This window comes from Silene latifolia, chromosome 4 (assembly GCF_048544455.1).
Source record: "Silene latifolia isolate original U9 population chromosome 4, ASM4854445v1, whole genome shotgun sequence".
In the NCBI taxonomy this organism is placed as follows: domain Eukaryota; kingdom Viridiplantae; phylum Streptophyta; class Magnoliopsida; order Caryophyllales; family Caryophyllaceae; genus Silene; species Silene latifolia.
Genome location: NC_133529.1, coordinates 28,317,483 through 28,340,515, shown reverse-complemented (window position 1 = coordinate 28,340,515; position 23,033 = coordinate 28,317,483). Strand labels below are relative to the sequence as shown.

Genomic DNA, 23,033 nt, shown 5'->3' with positions numbered 1-23,033 from the left:
GACATAGGTCGTCATCGGTGGCCATTCAACGGAATCATGTGCGGGAGGGAGAGTTGCAGAAGGGAGGGCTGCGTGGGAGTGCAAAAAGTAGTACTCCGTTCATTACTCAATGTAGTAAATGCAATACATTAGGAATGGAGAGTCGGGAGGTGCTTGGTCGTGCAGAAATTCAATGCAAATAATATTATAATAGGCAATAAAGTATACGGTGGTGCAAAACGTTGACAAGAACCGCCACAACCGCCGGAAATAGGGTATGTGAAATTAGAGGGTAATGTGTGTTTAAAATTAGAGAGAAACTTTAGAGAGAAATTAGAGAGAAATGGGATAAGGAAATGAGAGGGGTATAATTATCAAAACAGATCATGCGATGAAAAAAATGCCAGATCGCGAAAATCAACACCCTTTAAAAAACCATGTATATGCACAAAATCTAGATAGTTTATCAAAAAAACGATTACATTTTTCCTCGTTACATGTACGACGATCGTACAATAGAATTCGCATTATTTAGGATAATAAAGTCGATTTTTTTTCCAAAGGAAGCCACCAAGAGTATATTCCATTATTCCTCAAGTTCAATGATAACATATATTTTTTTTTTTTTGAAGTAATAAAAGTAACAATAGGTCATTATTGGATGGCAATAAAATGGGTAGTAAGTCCCACTTTATGGAAATGGGTATTTTGTGAGGAGAAATGGTGGGTGATAATGAGAATTTGTGTAAAAGTAATGGTCATTATTGGATGGCAAAGTAAGTTTGAAAGGGAGTGGTGGGTGAGAGTTGACTGTCTAATAAGCAGAGTTGTTTTTGGACACATACTGATATGTGAGGTGTACCTGACCAAAGCAACCACATTTTCAAATGGTCTCACACATCACTCATTGTTATTTGTTGAGTTGCATGGGGCATTTGGTTTCTTGGTTGATGACAAGGATATAAGGTTGATTTATTAGTTTTTTTGACCATTTGTTAACCCCAATAGCCATTATTTAATGCCTCCCTATCACTAGTTCGTCTATTTCTATTGTTTTTTTAGTTTTTCTTTATTTTGTCCGTCAACTTCTCTTAAAGTCATACAAGAAAAACTCAAAAACGATTTCATTTCTAGATCTATGTCCTAATAATGGTGTGTCATGCACTTCTTTGCACTTGATTATGAATTTGGGAAAGAGATAGTGTTACTCTGAAATTACTAATGGCACTTGTAATTGTAAGCCATGAATAATAATATGCCCTTAAATTTAACTTATATTGTTATCGCATTAACAAAAAGTGTAGTGCCGTTATCATTTTCCTAAATTTATAATGTAGCCTAGTACTACAAGAGGTGATCATGCTTGACTTGGACGACACACATATCATGTGCTTGGGTTGGGCCCTTTGAACAGTCTAGGCCCAAGTCCATGGGATACTTTTGGATTATGACAGGATCAATTCCAAAATTCAGAACTTATTAACTATGTATTGCTCGTCTAAAGCAACGTATTAACAGTTTATGCGTTATTAACTCAATTTGTAGTACTTGGCAAATTCCTTAGGAAATTTCTAGTATTATCAAGAATGTGAAATTAGACCTTCATTCTTTCGATAAAGTGATAATTAAACATTGTTTTCGTGAAGCCAACAAGGTTGCTGACTTCATGTCCAACTCTTTCGAGGTGGTTTGAAAGCCGGCGGCTTCAACTTACCTCTCTCATTCGAAAGGATGAGATAGGTTGGTCTTATCCAAGAGGATCAATCTAATTTTCTTAGATTATAAAAAAAAAAAACGTATTAACAAGTAGATAAAATGTGTTGCTGTCAAGAGTATCAGATACATATTGGTGATTTGCGATTTTACCAAAATCATTTGTTAATTAACAGCAATACCCCTTCTGGAAAGGGTTTTTGGTAACAACTTTATGATACGAGTACATGTATGATTCATCTTCAACTTCTGATTTTACACGTAAAATAGTTTAAAACAAAACACGCTATCATACAACAAGAGAAGGTAACAGACTAACAAGCTTTGATTCTGACACGGTAATAAGGGACAATGTATACAACCTTTACCCATTGTTAACACAATTAAATTGTAGTAGCTCGATTATTTTACCAAAACCCTACATCTTGATGTGATAGTAAAAAGCTTTATTGATTTGGATACAATCTTCGCTATATATCACACTTTAGAGTTTACACTAACAAAGTAAAAAACCAATACAAAACTCAGGTCACCAAACCGTAATTCTTGAAAGTCCAGACATCAAATTGTATTACGCCAAACTGCAAGACAGTAAATTCTTCCCAAATATATATCCAGACATCAATTTGAATAGCACTTGTTGACCTATGTTTTGTGGTTATGTGCTTCATGGGCATTGAGGTTAAAAGAACAATATAACTAGAAAAGCTCTTTACTAACGAGTATAATGGTGCACTTCTCGACTTTACAAACATCATGTGCACTGGAGCACTAAAAGCTACGTAACACAGTACATCCTGACATTTTGTTGTATAATAGTAAAAAAGTGCAAGTACATTATACAGACCTGCTCGAATTTGGAACCATCACCAGCAAAGTTCTTTATGACAATTTGAATCGCGCTTATAATGCCTGAGTCAGGACTTTAGGTTCAGCAATCTCTTCGTATCCATGACTGCAGAAGTGATTAGGAGGGATTAACACCTAAGTTATGAAAGCACTCGTATAGGAATTACAGAGAATATTACAGAAAGAGGGTACCTTAGGTGGCTCAGAGCAGACATCCTGTATAAGCACGTGAAAACTAGGATATGTAGCCCAATTGTATAGAAAAAGGCGAAGGTTCGAGCATATCTGCAATAGAATATTCAAAGTTATCTAAGTAGGATATTCATGTAATAAAAATTGTGTACAGTTCTTATATTGGAAAATTGTATTTGGTAGACACAATATTTCAGACGTGTTTATTGTCACGTGTTTTCAGACTTTTCACCATAGGGAAAAAGTTGTGCATATTCAATGTTAACCGTATCCCTAATCTTTACTGAACCCAGGAATAGGCTGAATGCCACAGATCTATAAGAAAAGTGTTCTTCACACAAATGGCATAACTATGAGAACAGCAAGTAACATAGATAACAATTCAAGCTTAGAGATTGGATATTCCTTCTAAGATAGCATGCCACGTGAACCATGTACCTATCAGAGTAATGTTTGAAATACATAAAAAAACTCCTTTTAGCAAGAAAACTTACTTGTTCCCGAGCAGGAATCGCCCACTGGTCAGTGTTATCTTATCCCTGAGACCTAGCTCCTTATACCTTTGATCCCGTTCCTAGATGCAAACAAACAAAAAGAGAGCACACAATTTTAAATATTGACAAGAAGATAAACAAAATCCACAAAGTCGTGCGGAAAAAGGTTTCATGCAAAATATGCATCAATAAAATGTTTGTTTTCCTCAGGCAACCCAATCTAAACACATGATTCAATCAAAATTCTAAATGTATGAGGCTGTGTATAAAAAATTGTAACTTGTTGAACAAGACTCGGTGAAAAGTCTTGACATGACGCATCTGTTGCATTCCAACTCCTTTAAATCCTATAGTTTTTTTAAAAGGAATTCACCAGCGCAAGACTCGTGAATTTAGACACGCTTTATTCTCAACTCTCAACTCATGAGAATATGTTTAAACTTGTAACTCATTCTATAACACTCCACAAAATTTGTGACATGAAGCATCTATATATATTCAAATTTATTTAACAATCTAGACTCTAGACTACTTAAAATTAAGGACTACAGGAGCACGGACTTAGAGAAGATCAAAAAAATGATAACAAAAGGGAATTCTGATAATATACCCAATCTTTGTCTCTACTATAGTATTCTTCTCTGAATGGTTAAGAAAGACCATAAATCTATGCATCATGATGTGGAAAGAGCTCTAGAAAATAAATGTTTTGCGATAAATGGAAATCATATGCTGTACACAAAGGAGGAGGAGGAGGAGGAGGAGAAGGGGAAGCCCACGAGCAATCAGCATCAATTGGGTTTTGCAGAGCAAGAATGTCCACGTCGTCCAAAAATGAAGTCTATTAGTGAGGTTGTTAAACACAGTAGATAACTTAGCCTTCAGCTTCTGAGACATATTTTTAGGACTTCCGTTGACTTTAATCCAATGATGAACTGTATTCTCTTTGTAACCCATTTTCAATTGTTGCGAGTAAAAAAGAATAATAAAACACTTTGGTCATGGACCTAACATTTCTCATGTCTAATTGTCTATCATCTATATATCGTGATGGAATTATTGCAATCAGTTCGAATTGAATTGGTCTACAAAAATTCTTGTCATGAACTAAAGATGAATGCAACCATATGGAGAAGTAATATGTTTATCACTCGTGCATAATGACGAGGTGGGCTTAACAGCGTCTTTAAACAGGGAACACATGTACAATGCATACCACGGGTATCAGCCAGCCTAACATGAAAGATTGCAACCATAGAAAAGTTAGAGCTTGTTCAGATTACCTTCTTTGAAAAAGCTGCAAATGGATTTATGTCCTCTTCATAGATCTTTTTGTACTTGGTTTCAACATCAGAGCTGAAGCCACTTTCTAGATCATCAGGAGTCTGAAATGCAGAAAGCAGTTTAACATCCATAACACCAGAAACTTCAACTGAAATCTTGTAGTGGTAAGCAACGTACTCTCTTTGACCCTCTAGAGACAACTTTCTCACGATTGTAGTCTTGCACATAACGAATCTTTCCATACAGCTTAACATTGTCAGCCTTAGTTTTCTCCAATTCATCAGTCAATCCACGGACTTTGTCCTTTAATTGCCTTACTTCCTACGATGTATAAAGAATAACAATTACACAGAAATATAATCTTATTGTGCAAGAAGTTTAATTGAAAAAAGTGATTTGCATGAAGAAAAACAGAAGCTCTATACATAAAATAATAGACTTCATCACTATATCCGACAAAGGTCACACGAGAATAGATTGAGAAAGGATACTCAAACAACTAGTAAACGATAAAATGATAGCGTTTGAAGGAAGCAACTTACTTCCTCAGTCTCACGGAGCCGGGATCGAAATCGGTCTCTCTGATTACAAATCACCTTCAGCATTGAACTTTGGTCCTGATCACCAGAAACATGCTTTTGTTCCACGCCCTGATCAATATATGGGCACACATCCAAAGATGTGGTCAGCAGGAGTAAATAAAAATACCAGAAGCCTCAGATATGAACAGTATACATCCCAGTGTAGCAAGATAGATAGTGCATGTCAAACACAAGAGAATACATTACTTGAAGTCCATTCAGCCAGAATAACTAGAGAATTTACTGAGAAAATCACAATCCGTTGACATCCCCTTTCCCAGTTAATGCTCGTCTTATTTACTGTTACCAAAATCCGTTGACAATTGTTTCATACACAGAAACTTCTTGTCGCAATCTGGAGCCACACCATATGAAAGGAATTCCGCTGACAAGCAACCGGTTCACTAATATATTTAGTTTATTTTATTTTTCTTTTGGGGTGAAAGGAGTCCCTGACACTAACTCCCCTTATGGCGGAGAGAATTGAAGACCGGGGTGGTCTGCTAATCTGCTTTGCTCCATCTTACAGACTCGGTTTTGAAGAATCCAACACGGGTGCGTGTCCAAACTCCAAATGTCAGACTCGACTAATTCTATGAAATATTTGCATATTATGGCTTGAAATGAGGTATCCAACCAAATGTCATACCCCATGTCCGGGTTTCGAGTGTCGGATACAAGTACGCGAGGGAATAAGAAGAGTTGGATTAACATAGGCTTTGCTGCAAAAGCCTATGGCGCACGCTTTCCGCTTTTCATAAAGTTGACCGGCTTTGACGTTACCTCTACGCGCTTCCCTCGGTAAGGCCTTTTTTGCCTTTCACCTAGTTCATTTTGTGAAGAGTTTTTCAGCTTTAAAATAAGTGTACGAAAATAGTTTTGTAACACTAAAAAGTACTTGTGACAATTTATAAGGTTACCACAATTACATTTAAGCCGGTAGGACGCATTTATTGCACAACAACTGAGATCAGACCAAGACGCCTTATTCAAGATCAAGATTGAACCAATACTTCATACATAATCCAAGGGTTAATTGAAGGGTCACATTTCCGTGAATTTTTTTTATTGTGCACGTTATGTAATCATCAAACCCAAATGTATCCTCCTGCAGTTTGTTTGTAATTTTTAGCAGATTACCTTATACAAGGATGCAAACTTCAGAAGTATACGGAATTTTATAGAGAATCATAATCAATTAACCAAAATGCGACCGCTCTCCGCAAATATTACAAAGAATTATAAAAACCGAATGAGTTTCTTGGTATAAAAATAATTTCAAAATACCCTAAAATAAAGAAATGTAGCTCATTCATGTAGGTAGGGAATGGGTAATGGTCTAACCAACAAAAAATACATGAATTGGAGATTACTTGATGAAGACATTCTTTAAAATTTGAGAACAGAAAAATGAGGAGTTTCTCAATTGTTGATATAGAAGAATAGGGTAGATGTACAGTATACCTCAGATGTCTCGGCTGAAACCGACTCTGATAGATCCCAATCATTAAATAATGAGGTCCTGCGCTCTTTGGAACTATACCCCTGAAAGAAAAGAAAAAAAATTAACAGGAAAATATGGTTTTGATGGCCTTTTTTTATTATACATATATCTAACAAATATCTCAATAAGGAAATAATTATCTAACATTAATCACCACAGTTATTTTTCACAGATTACCTTCAAGATATCATCTTCAAGCTTCTGAATTAACTTCTGCTGTTCATCAATCTTAGAAGTAAGTTCTGACTCCTTTGACTCTGCTGCTTCTAGTAATGAAGTTTTCTCAGAAAGCTTAACCTGAGGCACATAAAACCAAAGTATAATTATGAATAGTTGTGACATCTTTGACTACACTCCCTTCAAATGATAGTTGTGGGCTTGTGGCAACAGGAGCTGGATGTACTAAGCAATTTATCACATTATAAGGCTCTCATGAGATTAAAAGGTGAGAATCAATACCTTTAACTGTGTCAGCTCATGTTCCATCTTTCTGTTCTTGTCAAGCAGCAAAGATTCCAATTTGCTCATTTCTTCCCCAGTTGTAGCTACTTCCCAATCTTCAGCCTCAATTGAATTATAACCCACTGCCTAAATCAATGATTCACAACTATTCAGACAAAAACATTAAGTTGTAGGAATTAAACCAAAATGCACAAATGGAAATCAAAACATGAAGAGAAAGAAGTACAGGGTTAAAAAAGGGATGAACAAATTTTATAACTGGCTAGTGATTCAAGAATATTCACTAGCTTTAGACACTATAAAGCCTATTATACATTACAGAGTAGCAGAGAACTACATGTCAAGAGTATCGTAATGTAGAATATGTGTGGCCTAATATATTATTAAAAGCGAGTTTTTGTTTCTCAAGTTTAAGCTATAAAGCTAGAAGCACCAAATTGGTACTTCTATTTTTCAGGGCAAAATGATGGTTGTTAAGCTTTTAAGAAGTTATTTTTAACTTTTGAACAATTGCATGTTTGGCCAATTTATGTTTTTTGGAACACTTTGAAAAGCTAGGCCAAACGTACTCGTAATCAACTCTCAATAGCTTTTATAAAAGCAGTAGGCTCGTTATAATAAGAATGGTCATGAAATATCATGGAGTCCAGACACTAGATGAAAAAAGACAAGAGTGTACCTCAACATAACAACTACCAAGATCCACAAGTTCATAGCTGAAGATTAAATACTAGAATGAAGACTATTTTACAAAGGCATAGCATATAATAATAGGTCATAAAAAGTAATAGCAACTGAAACTTTCATAATGTCGTGTCATATAGGAGAAAAAAAGAAGTTATAGCGACTCTCGCACTTTCAGAAAAAAAAAATTAAAAAAAAAAAGTAAAGAAGAAACTTTGAACTGCCAAGTGCCAATAATCTAAAAAAGCGTAGGCAAAACATATTGACCAGCAAAACTGTCTATCACTACGATTAAATAATAAGTTCAGTGTGACCCTGCGCTTTGCATGCGTAGTCGGAAATCCGAGAAATCACTAAGAAAAAGCAAAGGCAATATTCCACTTCGAATTTTGTCACGTCACAGGTTTGGGGAATTCATGCAATCATAACACATCTCCTTACAAATCACACGTCCCATTTGCGATTTTGCGATATTCCTCAATTCCCTTCTCTGAACACAGCAAGGATCTAGAAAATTCATGCAATCATAAGGCATCTCTTTACAAATTACACATCCCATTTGCTATAATCCTCCATTCCCTTCGCTAAACATAGCAATTCCAAATTGTACCTTAATGTCAAATTCTCACTCAATAAAAGAAGGGGGGAACAGAAGCTATCGAGTTCCTTTATTGCCAATCAAGGGCATTATTCAATCTCCAAACTTCATACGTCAACAAACTTTCCCCACTGCCTCAATGGCACTCGTCTATGATGGAGTTAAGAGGGACCAATATACTAGCCTTACCCTCGTGTTAAAACACAGATTTTGTGTTTCTAGATGACCTTAATGAAAGTTCCGTTGTTGATGCATTGACACACTACTACTTCACTATACAAGAATTATAAAGAGTAGTGCACTATTTTAACTTATTCCATCATATTCAAAGCCTTAGAAATCAACACTTTACATTGATCGGGGGAAAACATGAACTAAACAAGTCTTGTATAAGGATAACAGTCCGGTATCCGAGCAATTAGGTTTTCTGAAAACTTATCAACACACAAAGGTAGAACCAATTAAGCTCACGCCAAATATTTAAACCTTAACGCCGTCCTTACATAGAACACTACAAACACTCTATCCACAATTTCGCCCCGGATTACCATAATATGTGTCAGGCAGTGGTCTCACTGGTCTGTACGGAACCAACCCCACTGAAATGAAACTTCTATAAAAGAAAACTTCTCGCATTTACCAGACCTTTGAGATGTGACTTGTCCGACTTATCAATTACAGGCAGAATGGTGGATTAAACCATGACATTATTTCACTTACTAAAGTGACCAGTTGATTGAATTTATAAGAAGAGGGGAAATAGACGCAAAGGTAACAGGAAAGCCTAAGAGACTTTGAGTAAACGACTTTCATATAATAAAGTTCAATCATTCCTCAAAATGCCTTTCGGATGAAATGAAATAGATATGACAAAGCTCAATATAGAAGTCTATAATGAAATTATCAAATATTAAGACACCAAGAGGGTGACACCCTTATAAAAAACGAACAAATAAGAATTACGGCCTCAAGCTACTATGGATAATTATGGCCTAAGTGACTTTGAGTAAACGATTTTCATATAACAAAGTTCAATCATTCCTCCAAATGCCTCTCGGATGAAATGAAATAGATAATTACAACTACAATGACAATGCAGCGATTCGGGTAATGCTATTGAAGATCGGCAAGGAATTAAATTGAAGACTAGTGTCGATTTGAAATCAATACTAAACGTCATCTACTTTTGTGGGTGAAATTAAACATAACTGTTACTTGTCTTTATCAAAAAGGAAAAAATAACGATATGCATGACGGTTAGGGCTTAACGCATTTTTTGTGTGTGTGTGTGTGAGTACCTTTTAAAATGTTAGTTGGACGTCTCATCTAAACTGTGACTGGATTACTAATGTCAGAAAGTGATTTTTGTTATTTACTGAGATTATTAAGCAAGCAGCAATCCATATTCACTGTAGGAATATGGCAGACCAAAAAAAAATGTGACTGGATTACCAATGTCAATGGTGTGTCATCTAAAGTACAGAGTACAGACTATAATGAAATGCAGCAATCACCTGCAGTATTTTGACTTTTTTCCGCAAATCTTCAACCAATTTTGTAGTTGGCCGAGCCTGAAGCTCTTTCTTTAAATCCTGTACACTGATTTCCTGTAAAATTGATCAGAAATTTTTCAAAGAAAAACAATTAACCTAAAAGCTCAACTTCCTTAATAATGCAATTACTCACAAATATTTTTCAAAAATATTTTTACAACAATCAAAAACAGCTGCAGAGTTAACTAAACCTAATTCAGTAATTTCTATTGTCTTGAGCATGGTACGAAGATCTTTTCGAGAATAATCCCGACCCATTGACATAGCATATGCCAAACAGCCAAAGCCATATATGTGTGTGACTAACGAAAATTTGTTGAGACGGTTGTGCGAGATTTTGTAAATAAATTTCATCAAATTCACAGAAAAGGCACACAAAGGGAGGTTGAATTCTCCTAGAAATTAAAAGGCAAGGGAAGTCGCGGCTAAAAAAATCACATAAAAGTCGAGAGGATCCATGACAGTCAAAAATGCACTGACGTCTCCTCATCATCATTGTCATTATAATCACGTCCCGATGCAAAAAAAGGGAAGCCCGCTTGAAGTAATATGCCATCCTGGGGATGGGTACTATGGGGTTTCGGGGTCGAACATAAGCAACTATTTGCATCCAATGATGGAGGCTATATTCAACTGACCCTTAACTGAAAATGAGAGATGGTTTGGTACTTATATGTAAAAGGCACTAGATCTAAATGTCAAAAAACAACAAATCTTCTGATCCGACTAGAATTTATCAATTTAACCCATACCTTTTCGTGTAAAAGTGCGTTCAACTTCTTAATTTCATTTATATGCTGCTCCCTCTCCTCTGACAAGGTAGTTTCAACATTATGAAGTTCCATATTCAGTTCAGATATGATTTTTTCCTTAGCACTCAAAGAATTCTCAAGAATGCTGCTGGAATCCTCAGTATCACTACGAGCCATAGCAAAAACAATGAAAGATGATTAATCACAAAAGATGACTGAAGGAAATACTCCCAAGTTTCAAATCATCCACAAAAAAATCCACAGCTGTAATATGTAAATTGCACTTCCCCTATATTGATTCCCTTTCATGCAAATTTTGTACAAGGAAATATGTGAGATATGAAGTAAAGGCACTCTATTTAGCAGTCATTCAGCTGTAAGTTTTTAATCTATTGAAAAGGAAAGGCATAGAATACAGACCACAAAATATGATCACAAGAGTATCAACTGCCAGTTAAGTTTTACATTACTAGTCCAAAAGCTTCCAAAGAGTAACAACTACAGGAAGCGAGCTAAACCTCTGCATCCAACACGTACCTTTAAAGATTGGCCCAGATCAGTTGATACAAATAGGTTCTTCAGCTTAACATGACCATGCTATTAATTATTAATTATTAATTATCAGCTTTAATCTTGTTGACTGATCGCCGCAGACTGATCATGTTTATTGTGTGGTTAATACCACCTCAAATTTCAAAACACGATAGGTGGATTATGTTAATACTCCCTCCTAGTCTCTATTATCTCCCCTTCTCTTTTGGGCAACAAAAATAAGAAAAGAAAGACAATTACCCATCTACCCTCAATTTACCCACCTATATCCTTCTTTTACATCCCTCTCACCAAACTCCCACCCCAACCAACCCAGCCCCAGCCACCACTTAAACCATGCCCCCAGCCACAACCTACCCAGCCCCTAACCACCACCACTCCAGCCGAACCCATCACCAAGCCAAGCGAAAACAACCTTATACCCCCTGAGTGGAGTCTTGGGGCTGAGTTATTAGGATAGAGTGGGTGGGGGTAGTTTTCTCCATTCAGATACAATTATATGTCCAAATAAGGAAACAGGGAAGAAATGATGACTAAGCCTAATAAGGAAATAGGGAAGATAATAGAGACTAGAAGGGAGTAACTTTTATAAGTTGTAGTCGCTACCCAAATCTAAAACCATGACAGCACTTTTATATGTAAAGAGACCTTTCAAAAAGAGTCGATATTTGGGATAAAATGTTTGACCAATATGATCCGTACTTGGCCAATGTTGACCAATACTCTGCTGGTATAATATTGACAGTCTATACGATTACTTCGGCCGCGGCCGCAATTGCTACAAATAACCGCAATTTGATACCACGATCCAGAAACATTAGATATAGCCACTTGGTTATGAAAAACTAGCTTGTTACCAGTGGATGTGAGATCAAGCTGATATCCAGAAGGATCACTACCACGTTTTGCAGGGGAACCACTGTACTCCTAATGACTTGAAATAGTATATTACAAACCAGTGAACTCTCAGCCTCTCACGACACAGTTAACATGAAAAATATACAACAGCAGAGTGCTTATAGCTCCTGAATTGGCCACACATCAAAAATGTGTGAGCTACCGTAGTTTTCCGCATGTTCCAGGACATAGGAAGTCAACTGAAGTATGGGCACTGCTGAGGGCGAGAAGCCACACCAGGCTTGCACACTCCTATAAGGAGGATTAAGAAAGACACATACAAAATAAAATAGGGAACACAGCAGCTTACCTTTTCTTATTTGCACTCTCTTCATTGGCAGACTGAAGCTGAGAACGTAGATGCCCCTGAAATGAGAAAATGGAACAAAATTGGCATTGAGAAAGCCCTTACACAGAACTCGAGAAACTGTATTACCTAAGCTTGCATATGTGAAGTGCACTTAACAGGGGAAAGTGCAAATTAAAGCATTCTCAATAAAAAAAATGTACTTACCTTTTCCCTTTCAATACTTAGAAGCCGGCTCTGAGCTCGTTCCACTTCGTCCATCAAAAGACCAAGTTCAGACTGCTTCGCAGCTCTTTCCTCATCTGTCATATACATGCAAAGAAAAGGCTGAGACACAAACAACCATAACTAATATCACACAAACAACTACAGATATACCAAAATTAGCAAAGAAATATAGATTATACTGGAAACATGTAACAAGCACTCAGAAGATGCATATAAACCCAGCAATTTATTCATGATATTAATATGGGTGTGTCTATTTTGAAGATGAATTTCACTCAGAGGAATGTGCGCTAAACTGTGTTTATTATATTGTAGAACACCAGTAAATACAATTCTCAAGGCTGCAGGGTATCTGACCCCCTTTCCCTCAGCATAGGCAAGGGAGCCTGCGAGGTATTGAGGTAATGTACTGTAATAAACATTTAAGCAGTATAATGATGGATATGTACGAGGCTCCATGTTAGCAAACTCCCAATAGTTTTATGACTCAAGGCATCCTTATTATAATTGTAATAAGATCCCAAGCAGCACATAGTATATGCTTGAGCACTACAATCACAGGTTAAATTCAGAAGTACGAAACAACCTGACTGAGCACGGAGCTCAAACAATTGACTCTGGGCAAGTTCATGCAATTTCTGCATCGTTGTAACGCTGTCTTTAGCTTGACGCAATTGATCCTGCAGGGATTGCTCTCTGTATCAAGTGAGATGACAAGTCATGGTGAAACTATGTCATACTGAACACACAGGAAAGAGAGTATGCTTGTCATATGAAGGAAGTTGACCAGAAACATATACACAATAGCTTAATAATTAATATTGCATCAAATTAAAAAAAATACCTTTCTTTTAGAACTTCCAATATCTTTTGATTCTCCTCTGCCAAACCGCGCTGCTTAATTTCCACAATTTCTTTTACTTTTTCCTCCATCTAAGGTAGTAAAGTGGAGAGCTGTGTTAACTTAATGGTTTATCAAGACAGAGTCTGACTAATAGAATGAAAAAATCAAATTTCTTGCGGAAACTAAGGCCACAATCCTGTTATTCAATTCGTTATATTCTTGGCGACATGAGAATCAATCAATCAAACATGCCATAAAATTATGCTTGTAGGGACATCATGTTATTCAATGTGAAAGCGGAACTGCTAGTCTGCAATGACCATACTGCAAAAAGATGCACATAAAAAATCAAGCAAAAAACATTCCACGCAATGTTACCTGTAGTTCTAGTTGACGATTGCGTTCTTCAAGTCTCCTTATGGTTGCTTGTTGATTTTTCAGATGTGCCGCTTCAGCCCTAAATTCCTCGAGCTCAACTTTCATCTTCCTGTTCTCAGTCTCAAGTTCAGAAATTTTTACGTCTTGCTCCTGCAACCAACTGGATGTTAGTAACACTGAGAAGAGGTTACGAATGTTAAAAGTTCTAAGCCATAGTTTTCATAGTCGTTACACTTGGTTATTGGTCTAAAACACAGTATTTAAACCCATCAAAACGCTTAGTGTATCTTATGTATTCAGTAACAGGATCAAACTTTCATTTACGATATCAAAGTCAAGCGAAGGAGTACTCACAGAAATCGAGACAATAACTGGATAAGGGTCCGGAGCCTCATAGAGTTTCTGATAGATATTAAGAAAAGCATTTTCCCCAAACTTTGCTCTTTTAGTAAGATTGTCAACTTCTTCTTGGTATCCCTTGAGCAATGCATTGAACAAATTCAATTTATCCTCAGGTGGTGCCTTCTTGAAGTCTATCCAAACAAATGCAGACAATCATAAAAAAACGCATATATCCACATAGCAAAAGATCACTTTGTTCGAATGGTAGCATGGTAGAATTAACTCAAAACCTAGAGCACCAGCGGAAATGTTCCAAAATAACAACCACCACCACATATGTATGTCATGTACAACCTCAAACTAGTATCTAGTACTCCCTTTGTCCTAATCATTTCTTTACCTTTTTATTTTATTTCTTGTGAGGGGTATTTTAATCAAAGGTAAACGAATGATTGGGATGAAGGGAGTATTTGGTGTGTGGGTGGGTGGGGAGAACGGTAATAAGACATAAGTATCGTTAACTACAACTACTACGTGAACTTAAACAACAGCCTCTACATGGATTAATAATGATCAACTACACCTCCCTTGATATAATTGTAGCTTCTCCCTAATCTTCCATCATATTCTTTACAAATGTGGTCCTATGCATTTCAATAGAATCCGTGGCGTAACAAACACAATATTGTCAAAATAATAACCTTAAATCACCATTGGCATAACAATATACAGATTGAGGTACTCTATCCAATAAAGATAATTATAATGATAAAAGGGTAGCTTAATACATTACAGCACTGTGCAACATAGTACATTCATAATACAGTTGAATATATCAAAACAATGAGATATTAAATCATCAATTCAGCGCAACAAAATACAACCTCGAGTGCTCTCAGCGAGTTTACGGCGGTTTTTCTGGCTATTCTCCTGGTTTTCCGCAATCCGTAGCCCTTGCTCATCTAACAAACTCTTTTCTTTCTCCAATTCAAAATCTAGAGAGCAAAAAAAAATCAAAGGTATAATTCCTAAATTTGACTGTAACACAACGATCAAGCTATCTAACTATGAATCAATGCTTGAATTAGGTTAAAATCAATCGAAAACATGAGCAGAATTACAATCAAATATAACAAACCTTTCCAGAAATTGGCGACAGCAGAAACTGGAGAAGCGGCAGTGGAAGTCGATTTGTCCCTCTCGAGTCCGCCTAGCGGAACCTCCATTGATGAACCTGGATCTTAGATCTTGAATTAGGTTAAATTCGATTGAAATTAAAGCGCGGGAAGAGAGATGATTGTTGTGATCGCGTTGAAGATAAATTAGAGATGATCTAACTTGCATTTGGGACTCGGATTATTATGAGCGTCTTTATTTTTCATTTACTCCTCCCTTCTGGTCTATGAAAAATGTCTTTTATTTTCCCTTTTTAAAGTGGGTTAACAATAACTAAAATGAAATACATCAAAAACTTAAATATATAAAACCACTAGATTTTGTGCCCGTGCGTTGCACGGTTTCTAACTAATGTTTTATTTTTAACTGAAGTGGTAGAATATGTAAGTTCTTGAATGTGAGAACGGTAAATTTGCTATCGTAAAGTAACTAACGACTTTGAAAATAAGTGTAGTCGATGTTGTGAATTAATTTAAGTTAGTCTCTCTAATTTCAATTAATCTTTTGTACGGTTGTGTTATATACCGCTCTGTATTATACGGTCTTCATTAACATATTATGGAATCTTTATTGTCATCTTAGATATGTATAATCATGTATTCATGTTTGTCAGTATGTGCTCTAATTATAATCAGCAAGTCTCAATTGTGACGATGTTTGATGATTAAACTGCAGTTATTTCTTTACCAACCCAAAATTAATATTTCATAAACAAACTGGCAGTCTAAATTTTACAGCCCTTTACGGAAGAGGTCATAGCCTAGTGGTTAAGACGGAGGTCTTGTGAATGATAATTACGTGATCGAATCCCACACCCCTTATTTTGTACTGCTCTTGTAGCTTATTTGACGGAAAAACAAACAAACCCAATAATTCAAAAGACAATGCAAAATATTCAACCTACTAATATAAACAATAACAATTAGTGAAAAACTTATACAATCATCTGACACACGCCGCCGCTTCCATAGTCTTGTTTCCTCTTCTAAATTGATTCTCAAATAACTAAGAGATGGAATCAATATAGTAAGAAAATACTCTTCAATATTATGTCTTCTCTCCTCTCTTCATGCTACTTCATTATTATCTCATGCTTCCTGTAATTCCTAACAATTGAATGAACTAATAAATACCATGTAAATCCTAAAAGAAAAATACGAAATAGAAAACAGAAAGGACATAAGAAAACATGTATTACTCACCCCAATGTATGGTGGAAATCGAATAGCATTTAAGCTTATACATAAGAAAACAATTCTTACTTTGTTAATGTATTGTGGAGTAAAAATAGGGTGATTTCCTTGCATAATGCTATGAGACAAATTAATTCTCATCATATGGCTACTTGAAACATAATTCCCACCATATAGTTGAGGTAGGATTGGATAATCCAAAGCAAAGGAATGGAAAGAACAATAAAATTGAAATTTCCTTAAGTATTGTCTTATAAACAAAATTATTCCCTACATATTGTTACTTTAATTTCTAATTACAATTATGATAAAAAAAATTAAAATGTATTTTTTTATGTGTATTAATATTACTTAAAATTATACTCGCACTTTTTTCTTAGCTTTATTTATATGTGTGTTCAAAATGGTCGGATTAAAATTTAATATCGAAGCTAGTACAAGTCTGAGTTATGATTCATCTTTTTTTTTTTTTTTTTTTGCAATAAGTCATACATCAAGTGTTAAGTATAAAAAATCAAAAATATTGCCTTATTGTATTAAAGAAAAAAAAAAGGTAACTATTGCAAAAAGAAAATGATGAAAAGATATATTACGAGCACACAAAATAAATCTATTAAAAAGTTGTTTTTAAACTAATATTAATATACTCAAATAAAAAATAAAATATTTTAAATTCTTTTATCATAATTATAATTTAAATTTTATTACTATATAATATTATATGTCAAATAATTATAATATATACCTAAATATGTCTTCTTAAAATTAAAAATAAAATAAAAATAAAAGTAGCAATATGTAGGGAATAATTTTCTTACAAGACAATACCTCTAGAAAATCCAAGTATAATGTTCTTTCCAATCCTTTTACATCGGGTTATCCAAACCTAGCTTAACTATATGGTGGGAATTATTTTTCAAGTAACCATATACTGAGAATTATTTTACTCACAACATTATGTACGGAAATCAGTAGTAGCTAAATATCAAGCGTAATATTTATACCCTAATTAAATTAAATTACTTATTTCTTTTCTCAAAACCCAGACCCCTAATTTTTCATTTTCATCATCTTCACACAACAATACCAAAATCCCCAATTTCCTCACCCTAACAAACCCTAATTTCAATTACCCCTCTTTCATCCATGGCTAATTTACTCAGCACCCTAATTAATCCCAAACAATCTTCCACCAGATTGATAACAACCCTAAATCTCACTCCTCAATTGTTTTCCAATCCCAAATCAATCCTAAATCAAGAGATTACCATAAACCCTAATTTAACCAATGATTTCAAATCGAACAATGATGAAAAAGTTGATGAATTGGAGACCCAATTGAGTAGATTGCATATTTATCCGAGTTTTTCATTTGCGTATTTTTTAAACCCGAATTTATCATCTGGGCTCGGGTTAGATCAGGTGGGCATGGGTACGGGTATGACTATGAGTATGCCGGTTCTGGATGAAGTGGAGGATCCGGGAATGATGTGGGCGGTAGTGTGAAGAAGAAGAGGAAGAAGAAGATGAATAAAAACAAAACCGCGTGAAAGATTGCAGAACATCGGTAACTGATGACAGAACATCGTGGAATGTCTCCAGGCTGGGAATTAGCTTCTATTGAAAACAAAATCTCCTTCGCGTTTTCAATTTTCCCGATATCACAGAGTGATTTTATAAGAGCTCCATACGTGATATTGTCTGAAGCCAGTCCTAATGCAATCATGGAATGGAAAAGGTTGAGTGCTTTTTCAGTCTTATTTCCTCTACAAAAGTTTTGAATCAGAGCATTGAATGATTATTTATCGGGACTGATTCCATCAGCTTGCATCTTCCTATATAGCACCATAGACCTACCAACGTCCCCAATAACGACAAATAGCGGATCAAAATGTTGTGACAGTATTAGGGTTGTGAGACGGTATCATTGAAGCCTGTTCCCAGGTATTGTAGCTTGTTGGCTCATTATTTATTCTCATTGCATCGTCATATAGGCTGTGGAGTTTAAATATAAAACTATATTTTAGTGTTTGGTTTGATCTCAATTGTTTACGGAGGATTATTTTTTATTACTTTGTTTATGTTTGATAGATTATCTTTTATTTTATCTTTTAAGATTAAGATTAAAATTCTGTTTTTGACTAATATTAGTATTTTAATTAGAGCGTTTTAAAAAACTTGGAGTCTCTAGAATTGCCTGAAAAAAGCCTCTTTTATATATATATATTGATTTGGAATATTCTCTCGTGTACCCCTGAACTTTTTCGTTTTCTATTGTGTACCCCTCGTTTTTCATAAAAAAAATTTGACCGACAATAATTCTCTGTTACGAGTTCAGGAAATGGTAATTTTTTTTTTCAAACCAATTATCTCGTCAAGGCCTTCAATTTGGAAAAAAAATTCACCGCTTTTTGAACTCGTAGCCGGTAGTTATGGTTGGTCAAACATTTTTTAACGAATAAACTTTGACCGACGATAATTCCCGACTATGAGTTGAGACGTCGGTGAAATTTTTTTCACACGGAAGACCTCTGAAAGACGGTCAATTTGAAAAAAAAGTTTATCGTATTCTGAACTTGTAGCCAAGAGTTATTGACGGTCAAAGTTATTTTGCATGAAAAGAGGGGTAAATCATAGAAAATGAAAAAGTTGAGGGGTACACGAGAGAATATCCCAAACCATTTTAAATAAATTGACTGATTATTTACCTAAAAATCCCAACTAAAATAAATTCCACCAACCACCACTTGCATAATTAGGGCATTAAGGTCTTTCATTATATGGTTTTGCATTATGATATTGTAAAACTATTTTAGAGGAGTCTTACTCAAAATTCACACTACGAAAACAAGATTAAAAAGCATAAAAAAATGAACGACATGAGGCCAAGCTACACCCCCCGACATCTTGTTGCACCAGACGAAACAAATGATCAGGCATATTGAACTCTTCGAAGATGACTAGACGCTAATCCTGCACTACCCCTGGTTCGCCAACCAATTCGCACACGAGTTAGTTTCAATAAATATGATGAACTTCTACCTTCCATGACGAGTCTCGGATGAGGGAACGACAAGTTTGGATCAAATGCAAATGAGCACTACAAAATTATTTACTCTATAACCCTTTCAGTACTTGTGAGTTAGTTTGGATGAAGAGACAAGTAATACGACGCTCCGTAGCTATCATTAAACCTCGCCCCAAGGCCATTAGTTCATCTCTAATAACCGATGTCAAGCCTAATTTCTCCGAAAAGGCAGTTATCATGTGACCCGGTAAATCTCAAAAAATACCACCTACACCTGACAACTCGGGGTTTCTTTTTGACGCCCCATCAATATTGAGCATTGTTTGGGCCCTTGTTCCACCTCAAGTGGGCCAGCTTGAAGGCATGAGTAAAAAATAAGTCAAGGGGATGATCAACCAAGCCCACACGTCAACAGGAAGGCAAAGCAGCAAGAGGCCCACTACTAGGATGTAAATGCTCAAATTAAACATAAGAGTTGATAAATCGTTAATTGTTTAGGCTTAAAGACAATCACCTCTCGGCCTTATTGTCAACCATAGGTCGGGTCCTGGAGAACTCTCGTTATGTCAAGGTCGTCCTACTAACACATGTTTAGTCTAATTCAATTTCGTGCGTCTCAACTTATAAAAGTGAATTAACAAATTTAATCTAAGATGGTGATCAATTATCAAATACTAACAATACAATGCAAACCTGTGAAATAAACATTGAAACGATATTATAATATCCTAGTTCAACAATTGCAAGAACTACTTTTGCATGGTTTCCCTTATTCCCTAGACAAAGTAAACTAATCTTGCATAATGTAAACTTAAAATAATGATAAATGATAAAGTAAACATGATAATTAGTAAATGAAAATGACAAAGGAATAACAAAGTAGTAATAGAAATGAGATTACCTTTATAATGGAAATATAACTTGGAATTGAAGAACAAATGCTTGAATGAAAATTGTAATACAATATTGAAATGCTAAAGCAAATGTAAATAACATAAAGGAAATCTAACCTACATTTTATTCTAAAACTAAGACTAAAACATATATGAAAATGTGTGGAAAAAGGTGTCTAAGAAGTGTGTAAGAGATGTCCCAAAAAGTTGTGTCGATCAACACCATTTATATAAGAATAAGGGAGTAAAATTTGCAAAGTAATACAATGCTATGTCTTAATGCTCCTTAATTCCTCCGGTTGAATGCTCATATGGAATCCAAAATGGCATCCTAAACATACTCTTAATTTTCCTTCAATTCTTGATTAATTAACACAAGGAATCCAATGTTTTGCTCTTAATGCCTCTTTCAATATGGAATTCTAAGCTTGCTCTTTAATCTTCATTTTGAGCTTCATTTAATTTGTTTTGTCCACCAAATAATATAGTCCGTCATCTTTAGCTCAAATACTCGTAATTAGCTCCACCTTACTCGGGATTTGCCAAAGCGTAAGAAAATGACGGAAAACCGCTCCAATTCCTACATAAGACAATAAAATACAAGAATACTACCAAAGGCGATATTAGCTCAATAAATCGCTCCTAAGAGCGCAAAATAAATATAAAATCGAGCTAAATATGGGGAGAAAAGTATATATAAAATGGACTTATTAAACTCCCCAAGTTAAACTCTTGCTTGTCCCTAAGCAAGAAACCATATTCCATCAATTGCAATATCCTAAAACAAGTTAAAGCATAATGATTCAAAACGCGAAATAACATGGGCATAAGGATAAAGCAAAGTCATGGATGAGATTTACATGACGGCGTAGCATGAATAACTATGTATTAACTTTTCGGCTCTTGCATGATCTTTTTTACTTTGGACTCTCACGATTCACTCATCACTCAATTATATGTAAAAAGGATTTTTATGTGAGTAGCACTCACCTATACTCGACTCATGAGAGTGTGCCCGCAATCTAATATGGTAATCATTTCAAAACTACAAGTAAAAAATATTCAAATGCAAGCATGTAAAAGAAGCCAAGGGTAAGAAGAAGACAATATGTAATGGGTAAGAAAGGGGGACAAATGATTTATGGTATGTGGGGCTAAGTCAAGCTAGCAACAACCAAATACAAGGATGCTCAATCCCAAAACTAATCCCAAAATTCCGATACAAATCACAAGAATACTCTCCAAAAGTTATGAATAAAACATGAGAGCTTATTACATCAACTTCTTCTTCTTTTTCAATTCAAATCATGTTTTTTTTGGGTTATTTAATGAGAATACTCTAAACAATTGGAGTCCTTCTCAAAATACTCCAATCTATATTTTAACTACCAATATACCGTACTATTACACCATTCTTCTTTAAACAGAATCGTCCCTTTATTAACCTGTAATAACAGGTAAAAGCAATAACGGGTCCCACCTCCTTATTCTTCCCAAAGCCACCCTTCACTTTTTAAACACCCTCCCTCCACCTTCATCTTCTTCCCCAAATGGTCAAATCTACATTCACCATTAAAACACCACAATTCTTCTTCCCAAATTTAAGGTCTCAAAACAAGAAATCCAAATTAAAACCCAGATCACATTCAATTAGCGCCACAGATAACTACACAACTTGAACAAACCAACGAAAAATAAACCTGAAAGTTGCTTTCTATTTCTGGTATTGTGGAATAACAATCTAACAATTTTTAAATAACCCAGGCTCTATGTGGTGAACCCAATCATAGGCCTGCGTAGATGAGTAAGCTTTAAAAGGCTATAAATCCCCATCTTGCCCTTTTTGTATTTGACTTGTTCATCGTCTTCCTTTTGGAAATGAACCAATTTGATTTCCCGTCTTCGTATTATGCACATCTTGATATCACGTCAGAATCGTCTTTATCATCCCCTATCCTAAGGCCAGATCCAAGTGTTGTTTGTGCGATGATTATGTCCAAAAACCAGTTAGATCCCATTGCTTATCATCAAGATGGTGGTACTGGTGGTGATCGAGGTTAACGGTAATGGCGGTGGGACGAGGTCATTTGCGAATTGAAGTTGTGATGGTTGGGATTGGTGGTAATGGCGTTGATGGTTGTGGGGTGATAGATAATAGGCTGTGATGATTGAGTTTAGATGTTAACGGTGGAGGTAATAAGTGAAATATTATTAATAAAATAACAATAACCTGGTTAACAGGTAGTCGATTACCCCAGTGTAATATAAGAGAAAATGGTTAATAGTTTGGTATATTCTGGAATTAATTGAAGTTGAGAGTATTTTGAGAAGCCCAACCATAGTTTGAAGTATTTTTGTTAAATAACTCTTTTTTTTTTTTTTTTTTTTTTTCATTTCTCTTTTCATGCTTTTTCATACCTTTTTTTTTCTTCTCGTATCATTTTTTCATTCATCATTTTTTTCTTTTCTTTCATTTTTTTCTTTTCATTTTCTCTTTCACTTCTTTTTTCAAGAGCATTAAGACCAAGTTCACAATGATATTTAAAGATG

The 23,033-nt window shown here is 35.3% G+C and overlaps 1 protein-coding gene across 1 annotated transcript; it reads right to left on the bottom strand.

The window, feature by feature from the left end:
- Nucleotides 1–2,235: 2,235 nt before the first annotated feature.
- On the bottom strand, nucleotides 2,236–15,644 carry LOC141653345 (protein CASP). The gene is made up of 19 exons (XM_074461078.1): nucleotides 15,332–15,644; nucleotides 15,078–15,188; nucleotides 14,206–14,384; nucleotides 13,852–14,001; nucleotides 13,474–13,562; nucleotides 13,216–13,325; nucleotides 12,609–12,703; nucleotides 12,405–12,460; nucleotides 10,646–10,811; nucleotides 9,855–9,947; nucleotides 7,056–7,184; nucleotides 6,774–6,893; nucleotides 6,557–6,637; nucleotides 5,054–5,161; nucleotides 4,689–4,832; nucleotides 4,511–4,612; nucleotides 3,228–3,307; nucleotides 2,734–2,826; nucleotides 2,236–2,647 (listed from the first exon to the last, which is right to left on the bottom strand). The coding sequence occupies exons 1-19, from the start codon at nucleotides 15,417–15,419 to the stop codon at nucleotides 2,596–2,598; spliced, it is 2,046 nt and encodes a 681-aa protein (XP_074317179.1). The 5' UTR covers nucleotides 15,420–15,644; the 3' UTR covers nucleotides 2,236–2,595.
- Between the last annotated feature and the right edge of the window lie 7,389 nt (nucleotides 15,645–23,033).